The sequence below is a fragment of the Rhamphochromis longiceps genome, linkage group LG22 (genome assembly GCF_057381845.1).
Source record: "Rhamphochromis longiceps isolate RC_006_pf linkage group LG22, R_longiceps_female_GT1.1, whole genome shotgun sequence".
NCBI lineage: Eukaryota > Metazoa > Chordata > Actinopteri > Cichliformes > Cichlidae > Rhamphochromis > Rhamphochromis longiceps.
Window position 1 is genome coordinate 32944458 of NC_140577.1, and position 21548 is coordinate 32966005.

General features: G+C 41.8%; 1 protein-coding gene across 3 annotated transcripts in view; it reads left to right on the forward strand.

Moving 5' to 3' along the window:
* Positions 1-9040: 9040 nt before the first annotated feature.
* The window catches only part of gabbr1b (gamma-aminobutyric acid (GABA) B receptor, 1b), a 119124-nt gene continuing 106616 nt past the window's right edge, over positions 9041-21548 (forward strand). For 2 of the 3 annotated variants that reach the window (XM_085396253.1, XM_085396254.1), the window contains exon 1: positions 9246-10588. In XM_085396253.1, coding sequence (XP_085252379.1) covers positions 10331-10588 — 258 coding nt within the window. In that variant the 5' untranslated portion in view covers positions 9246-10330. Of the gene's footprint in view, positions 9202-9245; positions 10589-21548 lie in introns of those variants that run through there. The other variant, XM_085396255.1, reaches the window with a different exon arrangement.

Genomic DNA, 21548 nt, shown 5'->3' on the forward strand with positions numbered 1-21548 from the left:
GGACTTGCTGTCATAGCAACAGAGCCGTAAGCGTAAACCTGCTCGGGAGCAGGCTTACTTTATGTAAACAGGATTAGATCGCGGCCACTCAGGTATGTCCGCTTCATTTATACGAAAGCAACAGCGATATTTTACCACTGTTTTACCATAAATAAATATTATCAATGTATCCATCCATCCATCCATCCATCTTCATCCGCTTTGTCCGGGGCCGGGTCGCGGGGGCAGCAGCCTAAGCAAAGAGGCCCAGACCTCCCTCTCCCCAGCCACCTCCTCCAGCTTATCCGGGGGAATACCAAGGCGTTCCCAGGCCAGCCGAGAGATATAATCTCTCCAGCGTGTCCTGGGTCTGCCCCGGGGCCTCCTCCCGGTGGGACATGCCTGGAACACCTCACCCAGGAGGCGCCCAGGGGGCATCCTTGTCAGATGCCCGAACCACCTCAGCTGGCTCCTTTCGATGTGGAGCTGCAGCGGCTCTACTCTGAGCCCCTCCTGGATGGCCGAACTTCTCACCCTATCTCTAAGGGAGAGGCCAGCCACCCTTCGGAGGAAGCTCATTTCTGCCGCTTGTATCCGCGATCTCGTTCTTTCGGTCACTACCCACAGCTCGTGGCCATAGGTGAGGGTAGGGACGTAGATCGACCGGTAAATTGAGAGCTTCGCTTTTACACTCAGCTCCCTCTTCACCACGACGGACCGGTGCAGCGTCCGCATTACTGCAGCTGCAGCCCCAATCCGTCTGTCGATCTCCGGCTCCCTTCTCTATTATCAATGTAACTAAAGATAATGCAGCACTTGATCCTTTTATTGATTTCATACAGATACATACAGGTCATTTCCTAAAAAAAGGGAAATGTACTATTAACATTCTATTTCATGTATGTGATTATTTCAGATGTAATTCATATTTCACAGTAGTAATAGTAAATTACTTCATGTATTCAAGATGAGAGACCACGGCTATAAAAGCGAAGGGGGATTTGGGAAGTCTGTCGCAGCCATGTCCTCTCCGTTTGTACGCGAGCAGCCCATTGCGGAAGGTGCAAGATTGATAAGGAGAGTTTTCAGAATCCAGCGTATATTGCGGGATAGACAGGATCCTTTAGCTCAGCGCGACAGTGTGCTCATTGAGAGATATCGATTTTCCCGTGAGGGTATTATTCACTTAACCAACTTGTTGACGAGGGGGTGCAGGACCACCACCTGTCTTTTTTTGCTCTGCCCTTTTCTTGGTTGCTGTTATGAACAAACAAACAGATTGTTTCAGGGTCTCTTTCCAAGAGACGAAAAGCAATATAAGTGATAAATATTACCATTCTGTAGAATATTCTTATATTTCACTTTTACTTGTTCCCATGTTCTAGTGGGTCCTGTTGTGGCTCTAATGTGAAAGAGGATATAATGTAATATAATATAATATATAATGTAATATAATATAATAAATGTACCCTACCGCCTACTGGTGTTGGCCAGAGTGGCCGATGGCGCGATATGGCAGCCTCGCTTCTGTCAGTCTGCCCCAGGGCAGCTGTGGCTACAACCGTAGCTGCTTCCACCAGTGTGTGTGAATGTGAGAGTGAATGAATAGTGGCATTGTAAAGCGCTTTGGGTGCCCTGAAAAGCGCTATATCAATCCAATCTATTATTATTATTATTATTATTATTATTATTATTATTATTAGCGCGATGATTTGATCTTGGATGTAGTAAGCGAAGTACGAAGAACGGACCCCTGGTCTGCACTTGAGACCCTGCTATCGACCGTGACAGCGCAGGCTTCAAAATAAGACGCAACCATTTACTTCTGAGATATGGCCTTCTTTTTGGTTTAATTGTTTTGTGTGGATTGGCATTTAATTGCTGGTTTTGTTTTTGGGTTTAGTTGTTGTTGTTGTTATTATAGGAGCATTAATGTGTAAGAGTATGTGTATGTGTGTATAGAGCAGGTGGGCTTCAGAACAACCCTCAAGGCTCATTCCTGAGCCAGAGACAGAAAGATTATCAGATGCTGCCTGCAGCTCCTTATGTCCTGTCAAAACCATCAAATATTAAAACACTTTTAGGTCTGTTCTCTTTCATAAATCCACAGCACTGTAACCTTTTCTCCTGAAAAGCCTCATGTAGCAGGTTTGACATGATAGCTGTTAACAACTAGAGATGGCACGATACCACTTTTTTATGTCCGATACCGATACCGATATCATAAATTTGGATATCTGCGATACCGATATGAATCCGATATAGTGTTTTTTAATCAACAAAACTGTTTTTTAAAATATCTTGCTGCATTTTGCAAGTCTGCAAGTTCATACTCAAGTTTAAAACAACAACTACACTAAAGCTATTCTGTTATACCTGTATACAAAAAAAAATTTCATAGTTCAGCAATACTGATCAATCTAATAAACTTAGACCTACACCATCCTCCCTATTCTGGTATTTTAAAGAGTACTTAGCGTAAATATTAAGCAACCTAACTAATAGGGTTCCAACTCCCAGCAACAACAAAAATAAATAAATAAAAAATAAGGAACCACCCCTCACGCGCCACCTCATGATGCTTAATCGACGTAATCAACCTTAATTTGATGCAGTGTGAAAAAAAATGCACAGAAATCAATTATTTTTCAAGAAATATTAAATAGATTCAACATCTTTCTTCAACAAAATTGCAGACTGCACAGATGGTACCTTCCCAAAGTAAAAAGTACTATAGCTTACTAGGGTATATATTAGACTTAATAGTCACTATATACAGTAATTGACTTCTATTCATTTTACATCAAATTAAAACTTTGGGTGTCAGATAATTATTTATTAAAAGCTCGACATTTTAAATGAGAATAAGAAAGAAAAGTATGTCTTTGTGTCCCCTTTTCCCTGTTCATGCCCTATCGGCCCCCCTGGCTAAACTTTGCTAGATCCGCCCCTGCACAGTTACCAGCGTCAGCTACGTAGAAAAAGATCCTGGTGTAGAAAGTAATATTAAATACATTCTAACAACAGCTTATCAAGCTTAAACGTGCTGCTGTTGTTCAGCCGCTGGTTTCCTCTTTCTGGTGCAAAGTGGGCCAAAAGCAAACAAGAGACACGGACTCGCGACAGAAAAGCCGATCAGCTGATCATTAAGCAGTTTCATGATTGAAGTAGCAGCCGGAGAGCGAGAGGCAGTCGCTCGTTAAGCTTAACGTGGGAATGCTTTACAAACATTCAGAGATGGACTTACACACTTGCTTTACTTCTCTCGGGGATAACTTTGTTGGAGATGAAATGCCAGGTTGCTAGCGAAGCTCCACATGCTATCCAGACCACCCACAGGTCCGGCATGCCACAGCTGCTCTATCACGTGATGCATACTGCTCCGACTGCTGACGTTCTGAGGTGAGTTACGGCGTGTTGCAAGTTTTGCGAGGTGCTTTCGTGATATTTAATGGATCGGATTACATTTTTTATTTTTCTCCGATATCCGATCCAGTAATTTAGGTCAGTATCGGACCGATACCGATATGTAATATCGGATCGGTCCATCTCTATTAACAACCATAGCTGGCATATATGAGAGGGTCTGCCAGGAGGGGGGTAAAAGCACTTCCTGTTTTCTAGAGGTTGTGTGTAAAACCAATTCAATTTCACTTTGATTCCCCTCCTCTACTGACAAGTTATCATTTTTTTTAGTTTATGGTTTTCACACACAGTCCAAATAATCAAAACACACCTAGATGAAATCAAACCTAATCAGTTGTGTCACGGACACGGTTCCGGGGACTCGGGGTCCTTGAACAGTGTGGACCATTGTTATTGTTATTATTGTATTGGATGTATGTTTGCTGCACTGTGCTCTTGTGTTCCATGCTGGTGTGTGTGTGGGTGTCTGCAGGTGTGGCTGAAGGATGAAGGACAACCACCTGCAGGCCTGATGGGTGTGGCCCTGCCGGCTGCCGGTCACGCCTAGCTTCTCACACACCTGCTTCTGATCAGGCTCGTCGGGGGAGCTACTTAACAGTGCGATGGAGCTTCCTCCGGTGCAGAATCGTTGAGTTAGACTCCATGTCAGTGTTTAAAGTGCTGTTCAGTGTATGCCTGCTGGAGTTGGTGCCATAACGGCTGTCTGTTGTTTTTCCTCAGGAGGACAGCGGAACACAGGACTGCAAGACACACAGGGTGTGCGAAGGCACAGGGGCCGAGAGCACGAAATACCAGCACTTAGGAGAAGACACGTCACGGGAGTCGAGGGAGCATTTTTGGAGATTTAATGTGTGGTGTACATTTACCTCACTGTAAATAAACCCACTGCTCATTCCACTAAGTCCAGCGTTTGGGTCCTTTCTCCAACATCCCCCACGGTCTGCCAGCCAGACCGTGACAAGTTGTGACATATTCCAATTCATATTGTCAATTCTTTTAGGAACAGATGCCTTTGATGACTGACTTATTCAGCAGTGAAATAGTAAACATAATAGAAGAATACTTAACATTCTAGACCGATCTTGGCATGCTTTGCTTTGCTGCTGATGGTGGACAGACTTTTACAAATGTTGGCCAGGGTGGCCAGAGGAAGATGTGAAACCAAACTGGAACGCGGGGAAGAGAGGAAACCTCAGGTGGCCTCAGTGTCCGAAGCCTCCAAGACATGAGGCTTGGCTGGTGGCCAGCGACGACAAAGAAATATGGAACCCAGAGATGACAAAGCAGGGCAGGTCAAGCACTTTAGTCACACCCGCCTGTTGTTATAGATGTTATAGAGCTCACACCAGTGCCAGCATTTTTTCATTGACAGAATAATTTCTTTAAAAAGAAGCTTACTGTACAATCTATCTATACAATCTATTTCCTCTTCGTTCTCCTGTAAGAGGACAAAGCCCTCCACATAGCTGGCATCTACTTGAAGTTTGAAAGGCAGGCCGACATGTTGGGCCAACAATACTGGTGCTGTACAGAGCAACATTTTCACTTCTCTAAATACTCAAAAATTTGTTTCTCATCAGCTATTTATTTTGCAAAGAAAAATGATATAAGACAATGACTGATTTCAGTTTATGAAATGAATCAAAATAAAATAAACTGCTGTAACAGTTACTGCATGTCAATATTAATCAATATGTTATATTTTATTTCAAAATAAAATGCCAGGTTTCTGAAGTTCCATTGTTGCTTTCATTTGGGTAGTTACTGTTCTTACTGTCTTGGAGCAACTGTGACCACATCATTTCCTCAGGGATTAATAAAGTATTCTGATTTTTATCTAAAACTACACCTGCCACCACAACTTGTTATTGTTGTTGATCTGGGGATATTAGGGGATAACAGTTCATCTTGCCTCAAGGGCCCCTCTTTTAGCTTAATGCAGTCATTCTGCTCTGGAGTTAGATCTGTTTTCTAATTTAACTATTAGTATTCTTTGTTTCATGACTTAGCTGACCCTTTCCTGATCCAGTGAATGATTCTAGGTCCTGGTGTTCAAATATGTCCCAGTCTGTCTGTGTGAAGTAGTTGTGCAGTTTGGAGAGTGCATTTTCAGGCCAGGTTCTAACAGTCTTTGTGGTGGACCTTGCACTGCGTCTGAGGGGGGTATAGGCTGGGGAGAGCAGGAAGGAGAGGTGGTTGGACTGGCCGAGGTGGGGAAAGGGTATGGCTCAATATGCATGCTTAATGTTGTAGTAAACATGATCTGGAGTGTTCTCTCCCCTGGTCAAGGTCCAATTTATTTATATAGCACATTTCCAGACAGACAGACATTTCCATAAAGTACTTAACATTATAAAAATGCCATTAAAAAGAAACAATGTAAAACAATAATAACAATATAATACGATGATAGGACAATAAAATAATTAAAACAATAACTAAGACTATTAAATAAGACCAAAATGCTTGGCTCATAGTGTGATAAAAGCCAGGGCATAAAAATGTGTTTTTAGTAGTGATTTGAATTGATCGAGTGTTTGTGCAGATCTAATATTTAGGGGAAGACTATTCCAAGGTCTGGGACCTGCCACAGAGAAGGCTCTTTCACCACAAAATTTGAGATTAGTCCATGTGAATAGCATTAATTTTGAGCTAGACCTCATGGTTTTTCCTGGAGCATAAACTGAAAGGAGCCCAGACAGGTAAGAAGGGGCGTTAAGTGACTTAAAAACAAAAAGTAAAAGTTTAAATTGGATCCTGTAGGAGACAGTGTAGAGAAGATAAAACTGGGGTTACATGCTGTCTCCGCTTGGTACCAGTTAGCAGGCGAGCAGCTGCATTTTGGACCATCTGAAGACGATGAATGGAGGCCTGGTCGAGACCAAAATACAATGAATTGCAGTAGTCCAGTCTGCAAGTAAGGAAAAGGTGAATGACGTGTTCGAAGTTTTCTGTCTTCATTTATGCTGGAAGTGATAACAGAGCTGTATGTTTTAATTTGTTTCCAAAACCCCGCAGTCAGGACATGCTATATTGTATTTAGATAGAAGCTAGCAAGCTAACTCCCTGCTAACTTCTAACTCCATTAAATGTCATAAATTCCGTTTTCATGGATGCCTGGATGTTAAACTCAATTGTTACACCTGGTAGAACAGAACGCTGATCATTTTATTAAAGATGAAAGACTTTAGACAGTTTTTCAACTCTCAATAATGCCATCGTGATCGTTTGATATATGGACCTGCAGCGGAGTTTAGGTCCAGACACGGCTAGTGACGTCAGACTGAACAACTGGATTGGGAGCCATGGGTTTTTTTTCCTTTCTCTCACCCTCTCTCTCACACTTTTTTTCCGCTTCACTCCGCACGCGAGCCTTGTGCTATGCGCTGAGCAGAGGGGGGAGGGGCGGTAGTTAGATGCAGTACAGGAACAGAGTGGGAGGGAGAGAAAGAGAGCCAGGGACAACAACGTCACATTAGAAAGGTATAGTAATCATCCACAACTATTTTCAGTTGCGGATGATAAAGGATACAGAAAGTTTATTCATGCAGGCCCATATGACAGAGAATGTGCATCTGCTTTTTGTTTTCATATTTTAATTTATATTTAATTGTGTTGTGGTTTGCAGTGTTTTGTGTTGTTTCACTTTAAATGTGTTTCAAAGGAAAAAGCTGAAAATTTAAATAGTTAAAAGTTGAAATGTAAATAGTTGGTTTTTGTATTATATGATTTATTTATTACATTTTATGTGGAGTGAATAAATAAAAGTATATTTATGGTGGCCCCTAGAGACAAAGCACATACTAACTCCAAAACACGTACAAAACACAACAGAAGTGCTCCAGGATGCTAGGGCGCAGTGTTGAGCTTTTGTTACCTAGTGGCTACACAAGCCAGGAAGTACCAACGACCGGATTTGGTGTGTGGTAGTAACAGGTAAATGAACTTTTTTTAAAAAATTTGAATTATTATGAGTGCTTGTGTATAAACACACAAACAATACACATATGCTTTCAATTGTGTAATTTAAGCGATCTAGGTAGATCTGTTTTGGAAGTTCAGTTCATGCTAGAAATGTGTTTTGGAGTTTGTACGTGCTTTGTTTCTAGGGGCCACCGTATATATTTATACATAAACATATATAAATAAAACCACATTTTAAAAAAAAAAAATAGTAATTCCTTTTGTGCATAATTTTATATTGTTGTTAATAACAAATTAATTAAAGCAAGAAAACAACCTGAAGAGCCGGTTGGGAGCCGAAAGAGTCTGTTCTTTTTAGGAGCCGAGCCGAAAGAGCCGGTTCTCTAAAAAGAGCTGGAAATCCCATCACTAATCACCTCAAGGTGCTTTACATTGTAAAGAGCCAACAATAAGAGAGAGAGAGAAAACCCCATCAGATGACAGTGGGGAAAAAAAAATTCCCTTTAACAGGAAGCATTATCTAGCAGAGCCATCCTCAGGGACCGGCGGCTATCTGCCACGACCAGTTGGGGGTAAGAGGAAAAAGACAGGACAAGGACACACAAGTTCATCTTAGTTTCTTTCCAAAATGTTGTTTTCCAAAATCGTGCAGGCTTTTTTTTGGGTAAAATCTAGGCAAAGTGTAAAAAACCAAATATAAACTGTGTTGTTGTCCAAATACTTAGATACCAAATTGTATATTTAAAGAACCTCATTCACTACATTCAAAAGACATGCTGTGGAAGAGAGCCAGAGATGAATAATCATCAGAGATGATGATGATTAAATACAGAGTGGTGTATAAACACAGTGAGAAAAAGCTGAGTGAAGTAGAACTCACGTGTGTTTACTATGTGCATTGAAGGACATATGCTGGTCAAAAATGACCACGGTGTTATTGGAGGCAATGCTATCCAGAGTTGTCTCGTTAGATGCCATCTGGTCATGTTTCTGGGAGGAAACACTCAACGTTTTTGCAGGAAATAAAGCTTGAAATTATGAGAAAACCAGAATAAAGAAATCCGGAACCCATAGAAATAAAAACATCAAACATTGGAATAACAATAAAACCACAAACCCAAAATCACATTCACAAAGAATTCACGAACCCAAGACAACAAAAACCCTGTGGGTGCAGGACATACTGGGTCAAATCAAGTATCATCACAGTTGATGCTAAAGTATGTTTCAAAGCTACTTTGGGCTACTAACTTATTCAGATATGGTTGTCAACACCGATAGTTATACATGTTTGGTTTTTTTGTTTTGTTTTGTTTTGTTTACACTGGATGCCCTAAATGATGTAACCCCAAAGGGATTTGTAGAATGAAACCGGGTTTGCTTTTCATGAAAATGTGTAAAACACTTCACTAAGGAACCACTATACTACAGTATGTATAAATATTGTATCTTCCTCAGTCAAACTGGTCACATTTTATGGAGAAAAATGGAATAACACTCATGTATGTACGTGCATGGTACCTGAGATCAAGGTTATGTATTTGTTACCTCTTGCCATATTTAGCTTAAATACGAGAGAGTCATAAGACCAGTAGGGTCGGAGGTTTCCCTCAGCAGGGTGGGGGGCTAAAATGTACATGTACTGTGTAAATCCGGTCCTGCCCTTTTCATGACTGAACTGACATGACTGAATGAATTTCAGAGGACAGTTTTAGCCATTATAATCTTAATGATGTTTTTCCATGTTGGCGAGAATACAGTTGGTATTGTAATTGTGATCGGCAAACGCACGAGAGAGTAATAAGAGATTCTTTCGGGAAGGTGGAGTGTCGCTAAAAACCTACGGTCCACGCGGTGGCGTTCCTGTGACGGGTAATTAACGTTTATTCAGCAAGTCTGAGGTGTGGCAGGGAGTGTAAAGACTGGGGGGAGAGGTTCTTATCGGAGGAAAGATAAATGCTCGGGGCTGTGTAAAGGGATTGTAAAGTGGTTTGTGAAACGGAGGGACGAAGCATCCTCCTCCTCTCTCTCTCCGCTCTCGCACGCTGCTGCAGTCAGCCACAGCGGGCTCAGCAGCTCCCGTCATTTTTCTCGGCTCTCTCCCGAGCGGCCGACTGCATTTCAGCAACACCGAGGCCACTTTTTCATCTGAAGATCGACCTTGCTGTCTAGTCGACCGTTCTCCTATTGGATTACTGAAAGCCAGGCTTTTTCATTTGTATGGTGTGGTCTGTGTACAACATGTTTAAAACGTTCTAATAAGGCTTTGGACTGGAGATCCGTGAGTAGGCTATGGATGTAGGCGGATAAGATGGAGAAGGGCAGATAAATGACGGAGAGGACAAATTAAATCTCCGCGTGTCTTCGTGGGCTCGGTGTGGATGGTTCTCAATTTTTCATAAGCAGAAAAAGGAAAGCATCGTTACAGCAATCGGTTATCTCCTGGAAACAGAGAGAAGCTGAAATCCAGGCAGCCTCCGACACTTTCGGTACCTTAGACGGTGGAAAGAGCCTGAAGCCTGATTCAGTCACCAATCTCAACCTTCTATTCAACTCCAGCAACTTTAAAGCTGCTTTCTGCCAATGAATTGTCCCCCCGGTTTACCAGCTGCATTTAATAAGTTTGATGGAGATCGTTGTACCTGTGGACAGAGTACTTTATAAAAGCGTTGAAGCTGCGTGTTTACAAGTTCTGTTCCAAACACAAGCGATGATAGGTTTCCTAGTTTTAATGTAACGGGAGAAGAGCTTGATGACAGTCATCTGCGTTGATTTGAATTGTTTGTCGGTTGCAAAAAGCTTACGATCACATTAAAATTATGTAAATAACACAGAATTGCAAATGGGCTCTCTTCTCTCAGGAACACCAGCGTGTGCTCATTCATAGAATTTCATTCTTCACGAGCCACACGCAATACCACCTTGCTCCCTCCAAGCCGAAAAGTGTATAGAAGGAATACACTGACTCCAAGCTTCGCTCAACCTTCAGCATCCCCCAGCTATGAAAAGGCTTTGCCAAAACCTCCCCCGTAGGCCGGTCTCCCGCTACTCTCTGACCTTTATCCTTACTGTTCTATCCTGCTCCTGCCCGGCTCTAGGCAAGAAGAAGCTCTACATTGGAGCCCTGTTTCCCATGAGTGGAGGCTGGCCTGGTGGACAAGCCTGCCTCCCCGCTGCTCAGATGGCCCTGGACTTGGTGAATAATAGGACAGACATCCTGCCTGACTATGAGCTGGAGCTGATACATTATGACAGTATGGTAAGTACAGACGAAGGCTTACCCTAATTTCTTTCCAGCTTTAACTGCATGTGTGCAAATGTTGATCAGATCTAGTAGGACTTCTCATATAAGTCAGCACCTGCTGCAACACAACAAAGGCTACAAGGGCACAACACAAAAAAACGAAACAAAAAAACTAACACTAGAATTTCTGTTTCTTTTGAATGGTGTTAAGGAGCGTAGCCTGATATGGCTATATTAATATTTTTAAGGCAACTTTAATGAGACGTGTAGGTGTAAACTAATAGCTTTACTAAACATTGCTGAATTTGCATTCAATAATGTTTTACAAAGCAGTTATTAAAAATAATATTTGACTTTCTAGGTTAAAATACTCCCTTCACTGGTAAAAATGGCTGAACACATCTGGACAAAAATTAATTAATTGACACAGACCCGCAGAGCTGATGATTAAAATTCTTTAACAATGAGCCACAATCATTTATAACTAGAGGTGGAAGGCTAATCATATAGCATGGGACCCAAATTATTTATTATTGGCGAACCAACATTTCTAACGGCACTCTTTTTTCAGCAACAAAAGTTTGTGTCAAAAGTTTTTACTTTTATCACTCTATTACTGTCTCTGTCGATCCAGAAAGAATAAATAATAAATCTATTAATCGACATTTAACAGTGGCAGTAGTCATGGGATGAAAGTGTGCAGAAAATGCTAAACTTATGACTTTTGTGGAAGGACCATTAATCACCAAATTAAAGGCATAGATTGTCTCCCCTCCACATATCAGATATCTCTGCACCCCTCAGACACATTTCCAGGATCATGTTATGCCATCAGAAGAATAAGTGGCAGTCTTTTCTGTATGTTTTTAAAATGCAGCATTCAGGCCATAAAATGGGTCGCAGCCCAAGAGATATGCTCTACCTACTGTATAGTGATGTGAAAACTGCATCTGTGTTTGTTTGCAAAAGAACAGCAGCTATACAGCCTGCACATGTTCAAACAGCACCACACTCTGTGCTAATGGCTCTGTGTGTGCTCACTGTGGAAACTCATCTATTTCTGTCTGCATTCAATCTGCAACTTGAATGTTACAAAAGCAACATGGTATCATGAATTCAAATGTTTTCCATGCAGTAAAATAGCAATAACATTTTTATACAAATTGGAGATGGTTCTGGAGATGGCTGACTTGAGACTGAACCCATATATATGGTCACATTTTTCATCAAAGTGAACAACAATATGAAAACATCTCAGGAGGCTCATAATCTAGAATTTTGTACTTGAATAAACCTGGAAAAGGTTACAGAGTCTCAGATTAGATGGTGACAGTCACATTTTCCACAACTGACAATACAAGTTTCTGTTCGCCATAGATGTGGCCGACAGCTAAGAGGATTCCAAAACCACAACACCGAATGCTCAGTGAGGCATAAGACAAGCCTAGAATAACTTCTAAGGGCTTAAAGAAATCACTGTCAGTGAAAGCTTGTGTTTGCCCTTGATCTTTTTAGGTGTTTGATTTCTTTTTATAGACAAATGGATAATAACAGCTTTGTGTTTCAGTTAAAGATTTGGTATACAGGCATTGACTCTAGCAATTTTTTTGTCAGCACCAGCTAAAACAGGCTGAAGTCTATGAGAACTGCTCTATGGATGATGACTTCCTTATATTACATGAATGGAATAACTGAAGACACAAGATCACCCATTAAAATAAAAGTTCATCTTGTTTTGGCAGTTGTCCTGCACAATGTGCTGCAGGCAAAACCAATAAGAAGCATTCATTTTGCGTCAAATGCACTGCATGAACAGTCTGCATACACCATGTGTTCAGTGCAGCTGGACTTTAGAGTTAGCGAAAGTGACTGTCACAAGAATATAAACATGGTTAACTGCAGACGGGCAGCTTTTTCCGACAGGAAAACAGGCAGTGCGTCTGCTTCTTCCGGCACATTTTTTCTGGCACAACTGATCGAGACTTGCAATTTAGCGTTATTATAATTTTGTATTTTATAGTTAATTTATATTTTAATTTTATTTGTTAGTTTCAGTTAGTTTCCAGAATGTAAACACACACACACACACACACACACACACACACACACACACACACACACACACACACATATAAACAGTTAAATTTAATGTGACAAGTGTATTCTTTTTTCCCCAAGAAGCATCACTGTGATTGGTTCAAGCTGCTCTGCATTGGATCTCTACTTCAAAATCCAGGAGTGGTGGTAGTGGGGGTGTAGGTTGGCGTGACAACAGTAACCATGACAACTGCAGTTCAAACAAACACAGATTTGGCTACAAGAATAAGGCAAGATCATGCACCTTGTATGATGACACAACAGGAGCAGATGGACGGATGCATGATGTAAACCTGTTGTGGTGAGAAAACCATATTTAGCACACTTAGCCAAATGTAACAAGCACTAGCTTGGTCACTCATCAATCACAGATGACTAAACCTATTCCACTGCTGTGCCAGGCCAACTGCACATTACACTAAGCATGCTCTGATGGATCTCCCACAGATCATAGTCCGGAACCACACAAAGAGATCTCTGAGAGATCAGAAAAAATGGCTGAATCATCTGTTGCAGTGGGTCTCTCATTTTACTGACCTCTTAAAGCACTTTGAAGCCACATTTAACCATCCATTCTATAAAATTAGGTCCATGAGAGAGAGGGATGGGGGCTGTTTCCAATTTTGCCTCTGTTTACCTGCACAGTGAATTTAATCTCAAATGAAAAGATGCAAATGAAGGGTAGATTTTGAGTTTCAACTGAACATTTGGCTGAATCTGAGCAGAAAGTATAGCTTTGTATAGTTTACAATTCATTCTACTGCTTTTATCAGCAATCACATCATCGATAAACACTACTGACCTTGTTCCAGTGGCTGCCACACACATACGATAACACTATGTTTCACAGATGATGCAGTATCCTTTGAGTCATGAACTATTCATTTCCTTTTCAATACTTTTGTCCCCTCATAATTCTTCTACAAGTTCATCTTAGTTTCTTTCCAAAATGTTGTTTTCCAAAATCGTGCAGGCTTTTTTTTGGGTAAAATCTAGGCAAAGTGTAAAAAACCAAATATAAACTGTGTTGTTGTCCAAATACTTAGATACCAAATTGTATATTTAAAGAACCTCATTCACTACATTCAAAAGACATGCTGTGGAAGAGAGCCAGAGATGAATAATCATCAGAGATGATGATGATTAAATACAGAGTGGTGTATAAACACAGTGAGAAAAAGCTGAGTGAAGTAGAACTCACGTGTGTTTACTATGTGCATTGAAGGACATATGCTGGTCAAAAATGACCACGGTGTTATTGGAGGCAATGCTATCCAGAGTTGTCTCGTTAGATGCCATCTGGTCATGTTTCTGGGAGGAAACACTCAACGTTTTTGCAGGAAATAAAGCTTGAAATTATGAGAAAACCAGAATAAAGAAATCCGGAACCCATAGAAATAAAAACATCAAACATTGGAATAACAATAAAACCACAAACCCAAAATCACATTCACAAAGAATTCACGAACCCAAGACAACAAAAACCCTGTGGGTGCAGGACATACTGGGTCAAATCAAGTATCATCACAGTTGATGCTAAAGTATGTTTCAAAGCTACTTTGGGCTACTAACTTATTCAGATATGGTTGTCAACACCGATAGTTATACATGTTTGGTTTTTTTGTTTTGTTTTGTTTTGTTTACACTGGATGCCCTAAATGATGTAACCCCAAAGGGATTTGTAGAATGAAACCGGGTTTGCGTTTCATGAAAATGTGTAAAACACTTCACTAAGGAACCACTATACTACAGTATGTATAAATATTGTATCTTCCTCAGTCAAACTGGTCACATTTTATGGAGAAAAATGGAATAACACTCATGTATGTACTTGCATGGTACCTGAGATCAAGGTTATGTATCTGTTGCCTCTTGCCATATTTAGCTTAAATACGAGAGAGTAATAAGAGATTCTTTTGGGAAGGTGGAGTGTCGCTAAAAACCTACGGTCCACGCGGTGGCGTTCTTGTGACGGGTAATTAACGTTTATTCAGCAAGTCTGAGGTGTGGCAGGGAGTGTAAAGACTGGGGGGAGAGGTTCTTATCGGAGGAAAGACAAATGCTCGGGGCTGTGTAAAGGGATCATTAGTTAGTAATAACTAATGATTAAATGCAGAGAAGTATATAGACGCATAGTGAGGGGAAAAGGTGAGTGAAGAAGAAATACTCAGCAGCCTACAACTACTGCAGCTTACGTAAGGGAGGATTCAGGGTCACCTGGTCCAGCCCTAACTATATGCTTTAGCAAAAAGGAAAGTTTTAAGCCTAATCTTAAAAGTAGAGATAGTGTCTGTCTCCTGAATCCAAACTGGAAGCTGGTTCCACAGAAGAGGGGCCTGAAAACTGAAGGCTCTGCCCTCCATTCTACCTTTAAATACTCTAAGAAACCACAAGTAAGCCTGCAGTGTGAGAGCGAAGTGCTCTAATGGGGTGATATGAGACTGATTATTCAAGACCTTGTACGTGAGGAGCAGAATTTTAAATTCAATTCAATTCAATTCAATTCAATTTTATTTATATAGCGCCAAATCACAACAAAAGTCGCCTCAAGGCGCTTCATAGATACAGAGAAAAACCCAACAATCATATGACCCCCTATGAGCAAGCACTTTGGCGACAGTGGGAAGGAAAAACTCCCTTTTAACAGGAAGAAACCTCCGGCAGAACCAGGCTCAGGGAGGGGCGGGGCCATCTGCTGCGACCGGTTGGGGTGAGAGAAGGAAGACAGGATAAAGACATGCTGTGGAAGAGAGACAGAGGTTAATAACAGATATGATTCAATGCAGAGAGGTCTATTAATACATAGTGAGAAAGGTGACTGGAAAGGAAAAACTCAATGCATCATGGGAATCCCCCGGCAGCCTACATCTATTGCAGCATAACAAAGGGAGGATTCAGGGTCACCTGGTCCAGCCCTAACTATATGCTTTAGAAAAAAGGAAAGTTTTAAGCCTAATCTTGAAAGTAGAGATAGTGTCTGTCTCCCGAATCCAAACTGGAAGCTGGTTCCACAGAAGAGGGGCCTGAAAACTGAAGGCTCTCCCTCCCATTCTACTTTTAAATACTCTAGGAACAACAAGTAGGCCTGCAGAGCGAGAGCGGAGCGCTCTAATAGGGTGATATGGTACTACAAGGTCATTAAGATAAGATGGGGCCTGATTATTTAAGACCTTGTATGTGAGGAGCAGGATTTTGAATTCAATTCTGGATTTAACAGGAAGCCAATGAAGGGAAGCCAAAACAGGAGAAATTCTAGATTTAACAGGAAGCCAGTGAGCAGAAGCCAGTATAGGAGAACTCTGCTCTACAAATGTAGTGTGTTCGTGGACTTTTAAAAAATGCATTTAATGTCTTTTTCTTTTCCTTGACGTTCTCTGTCTTCCTGACTTTCAGATTTTACAAATTAAGCCCTGTTTTCAACAATACAACAAAACACACACTTTACTAGTGTGGACAAGCACTGTTCTTCCTCCGTGTAGGAGTAGAACTTGCAGTTTCCCAGGGAGATGGGAACAGGTTGTGGAAACAGTGGAGGGGTGAGATGGGGACTAATTAGTGTATTAATAGTTGTATATAATTTTTTCCCCATAAGTGACACTCAGTCTATGCTACTGAATACAAAGTAATTCTATAGTGAAACCTCAAAGGCCTTAGTTTAACTGACTTAACTTCTTTGAATAATAATGTCTTAAAGCATGCTCAATTGTCCAAGTAAGGAAATCCAAAAAAGTTGATTATGGTCATCGTAAACCCTACATCTGTGTGTAGGGTTTACGATGACTTCTTCACTCAGCTGACTGCAAGTTTTTCCAACCTTATAATCAGAACATTGCATAATGAATGAAACTAGAACCACTGATGAACAATCGACTGTGAAGTCAGTTCCTTGATCATTACAGTTTTTCTCGATTGCTAAAACACATTTCTTGAAACTATGCCTCATATTCTCACAACAGTAAACACAAATCCATAACATCTCACTCAATTTCCCAAACATCCTATTTCCAGGTCAAAATGAAGCTCTACACTCAAAACTATTCACTCTTGCTGAAAAACCAAACTTTGCCCTCAGACATCAAACACAAGCCCTCAAAAACACACACACTACAACAGAGTTTTGCACACTGGTACAATTAATTCAAAACAATAGTTCCAAAACAATTAGGTTGCTTATGGTTCTCCCCTTCAAAAACCTTTTCACATGATAAACACAAAAGACGCAACCAATGTATGTACAGTGGCACATTTTTATTCATGTACTATACAGTACAACACACACCAAAAAACATTATTCCACCTCAGCATCTTGTCTTTGGTCTGGGTCAGGCCAGAGAATCTCATCCACATCACAGGCTATATTGGCCCTAGCCAGGCAGCGGGGGTAAAATCCTCTTGCATGCCTGATCCACCCCTGGCATGCATCTACTGATATGTCTAGGCAGGCTTCTTCCATGGCCTGAAGGAGGTGAACACGGACATAAGGTTCTCGGTCATACACTTTCCACCGCCATGCCGAAAATAACTCCTCTATCGGGTTTAGAAAGGGAGAGTATGCAGGCAGAAAGATATTAGAAAACCTTGGGTTATTGGTAAACCAGTCACGAACCAGAGCAGCGCGATGGAAGCTGACGTTATCCCACACAACAACGTAGTGAGGCTGCTCTGGCTGTGCTGGTTCCCTGTAGTCCAGCTGGAACATATGTTGTCTTAAACCATCAAGAAAAGCAAGGAGAAGCATAGTGTTATAGGGTCCTAGTACGGCATGGCGGTGGAGTACCCCTCGTTGGCTGATGGCTGTGCACATAGTGACATTCCCCCCACGCTGACCAGGGACATTTACAATAGCCCGATGGCCAATTATGTTCCTCCCCCTTTTCCTTCTTTTGGTCAGGTTAAAACCTGCCTCATCCACAAAGATTATTTCATGGGGAACAGGCCGTCCTTCAATCTCAAAGATTCTCTGCAAAACACATAACACAGTAGAGTCAATCGGTACCCTGAACCACAGTTCAAGAGTGCTGAAATGGCAGCATAAACTGCCATGCTGTGATGGTACACAATACTTTATACAATATCCAAACTCATACCTGAACATATTCCACACGTTGGTTTTTCACTCTGTCAGAGTTTCGTTCGAAAGGGACTCGGTATGCCTGTTTCATCCGGAATTGATTCTTTCGGAGGATGCGGTCAATTGTGGAGAGGCTGATGGCATTTATGCCTCGAAAAAGATGATCATCCTCAATCACTCTCCTTTGAATCTCTTGCAGGCGGATTACATTATTTGCAATTACCATGTTTACAAGTTCCCTCTCTTGCCCCTCCGACAAAAGCCTTAACCTGCCTCCACCAGGTGGTCGTCTCTGTGTCCTACAAAAATAGAAGCACTCATTACTGTAACTGTCACACATTCGAAGGTTCTGATTGGTGTGTGATAAATTTTGACTCCTAGTGTTTCCACCTGGTTAATTGTGTGCTAATTGAGCTCAAGCTATGCTGACTTAAGTTAACATTATTGAATGCTAGTGCTTTCTAAATGACTACATGGTGTAAGCACTGAAAAATGTAGGGATTTGTGTGTAGAGTTTTGCAGTAACAGTTCACCAAATTTGACTCATGTGTCAAAGCAGGGAATAGTGTTTATAGTTCAGGGAAATGGGTGAGCTTTTTGAAAAATAGCGTTACGGTTTTGAAATTTTAGTTTAAAAGCCTGGTTATAGTGTTTAAGCAATCGAGAAAAACTGTAATATGCAAATTGTCATGACAATCCATGGTCATGTTCGTGAGTTGTGCTAGTGTCAGTCATTATGCAAATGTACTGTTTATGTGGTTGGTGAAACGTGCATTCAGCTGAGACTGAAGAAGTAATGAATGAGTAATGAATTGTTTCTCACACTGAAAATGTTACTTCCAGATGAACAGAATCAACTTTTGGGGATTTTGAATTGAAGTTTTTTCCTCCTAAACTCATTTACTTACCCAAAGGAGTGATGAGCTCATGCCATGGTGACTCCTCTTAGAATATTAGACTGAATTTAATCAAAATTACACACACTGATCACCTAATGGATTTTTCGCCAAATTTTCCTCAAGGTCAAGGTCATATTTGTTGTTATTAGATTCTCATTAGTTTGTGCAATACAACCACATCACTTTCTTCACTACATGACACATTACAATAAACTGTGAATAATGATGGATTGTGAACTGGATGAGCTACTGATTAAGCTTAGTTCAAGGCTGTTAACTAACTATTTTTTTTGTGAGATTATATTTTCCCTTTGCTGTTTCTGAAATTATGACTGAAACTCTGCTTTCATTTTGCAGTTTAAGAAGCCTACCTAACTCGGTCTTAGGTAGTAACTCGTATAACTCGTTTGTCTTCATTATTTAAGACATTTAAACAAATTTCAAAAAATGGAAAAAAAATTTGAGGTAAGCAATCAAGTGGTTACAATGGGATCAGCAGCAAACCATCAGTCCTGTCTAACCGAAAATAATAGAATGTCTATTTATGTCTTTTCAGTAAATAGACTTCATTGATGAAAACAAGAGTTTCACACTAACATGGATTAGTGTGCTACTTTAACTTTGGTGTTTTAACAAGTCTGGTTTAGTCTACTTCTAAACCAGTGAGCTAAAATCAGTCTTATTAAATTTTATAATTACCACACTGTGATACTACAACCCTTAGACAGCAATAGATTACATGTATGAATACCCCCTTTTTAAAACATCAAGATTAGGTTGACCCAAACAGTTAGTCAGGTCAAACAGTTTCAGTTACATACACATTAACTAATGATGGGTGATAACAAATCTGGTAATTATTATTAAATTTGATGAAAGCTTTTTATAACAGATACATTTAAATGTGGACCAATATGAAATACTGTAAATCTCCTCACAAGTTTTGCTAGCTTCCCTTGTCAGTGCCCTGCTTCAAACACAGCTCTCTGTTCATAAAGTGAGGAAATAATGTTTTTGATCCCTGATGAATCTGCGTGGAACTACTGTGGAGGTAAGCATGGACGACACAGAGCTCTCAGTTCTCACTCCTTCTTTATTCCTCTCCAACATCAACTGAACACATCGTGCCACAAAACACAGCAGCACACTTCCTCAACACTGGGTGTGAGTGGAGCCCTCTAGTGGTCCACCACACAAGGCCCCCCCCCCCCAAACACCCAGCAGAACTAGTCCAGGACCCGGGGTTTTAAGCAAATGGCCGGAACGGCTGAACGGTGACAAAGGGAAACCCAGCCCGGGAGCGAAGCTGGCACTGGCAGTCAGAAAAAGCTGCAGACAGCTCAGGCTCCGTTGGTTGTGGGGCGCTCCTGGGGGGAAAAAACAGAATCCATCAGCCCGGTGGCAGGTGGGCGGCCACGGCGAGGGGCCTGGGCCGGGACCACCTGATCATCTTGCAGAACATGTGCAGGCTTAAGTCTGTCAACAGAGACAACCTCCTGCCGAAAGTCCAAAATGAAATGTTTTTTTAAGAACCCTGTATGGCCCGTCATATGGTGGACGCAGCGGAGTCCTATGGGCATCATGCCTGACGAAAATGAAATGAGCAGAGTCCAATGACCTCGGAACAAAAGTGTCAGGCAGGCAGTGGTGCACAGGGCCAAGAACAGGAAATGAGTCCCTTGGGGGGCGAAAAGGCAGCACAGAGGTATCGAAACACGGGGGGCTCTCGGGTAAGAATTCCCCGGGACCCGGAGGAGCTGGCTGAGGACCAGTTCAGCCGGGGAAACCCCGAGGTCTTCTTTAACCGCGCTACGCAATCCCTTTTTTTTTTTTTTTTTGCCTGTCCCGTTTGGCTCTTTTGCCATCAGAATTGTTGTCTAAAGGCAAAGAAAGATGCCCAACGGATATACTTTACCAAATTGACCATCCCAGCCTTGCCGTAATGGTCCATTTGATTCACCTTTTATTGTTTATTTTATTTTCACTTACTGAATACAGGACAGACTTGACTGGAGGAAAGAAGGGGAGAAAGAAAGAGGGAAAGAGAAACAGCTGAGAAGAGGGACGGGGGAGAAGGGCAAAAAACAAACACCAACAGAACGGGCAGCAAAAAAAAAGAAAGAAAGAAAAGAAAATGCATCTATCGATCACCTGGATCACCTGCTGAGAAAGAAAAAAGAAAACAAGCAGAAGAGAACAAGAGTAATAGAATAAACAACATCACAATGATATATGGGAATATGACAGTAAATACTAAATATTAAACATTATTGTGCAGTACATAAGATCAACAGAACACAGTGTGCTTTGAGGTAGAAGCCAAAAAGGGTGTAGTTTGTGGGTGTGATCACCCGTGTGTACACCTGTGAGCATGGACGCGCTTGTTTTTTTGAAAGGTTCCTTCATGTAATGATCTGCTAGAGGGTGTGGGGGGGCCACAGCCCCGTCCTCCAGGGCATGAAGCAGGTATGGAGGAGATCAAAACTCCAGACATCCAGAGGCCCCCAGAACACAAGAGACCAAGGAAGACCAACAGAGGGGCAGCCGCGCCACTGTCCCAGAAAGAGCTGAGGAGAGTCCCAGATGAGGGCTCACTCAGCAGCCGCGGAGCAGAAGCCAGGGGGAATTGCAGTGACGCACCCGTGAGCTCCGCCGGCAGCCAGCCGTGCCTGAGTGACCGAGCCCCAGGCCGAGAGGCCGGGGGCACCCCACCTCCGAAGTGGACCGAGCGAGCCCCAGGCTCCAGGCCCCGATGAGCGGCCGCCAAGGAGTGAGCCGGTGTGTACCTGGACGCCCATCCCCGGACACAAAGAACCACCAACGCACCGATGTCTGAGGGAGTCCGCCACTGGCAGGGGAAGTGGTGGTAGGGGGAGATAGGCCTCCAAACCTTGGAGGGCCTGAGATG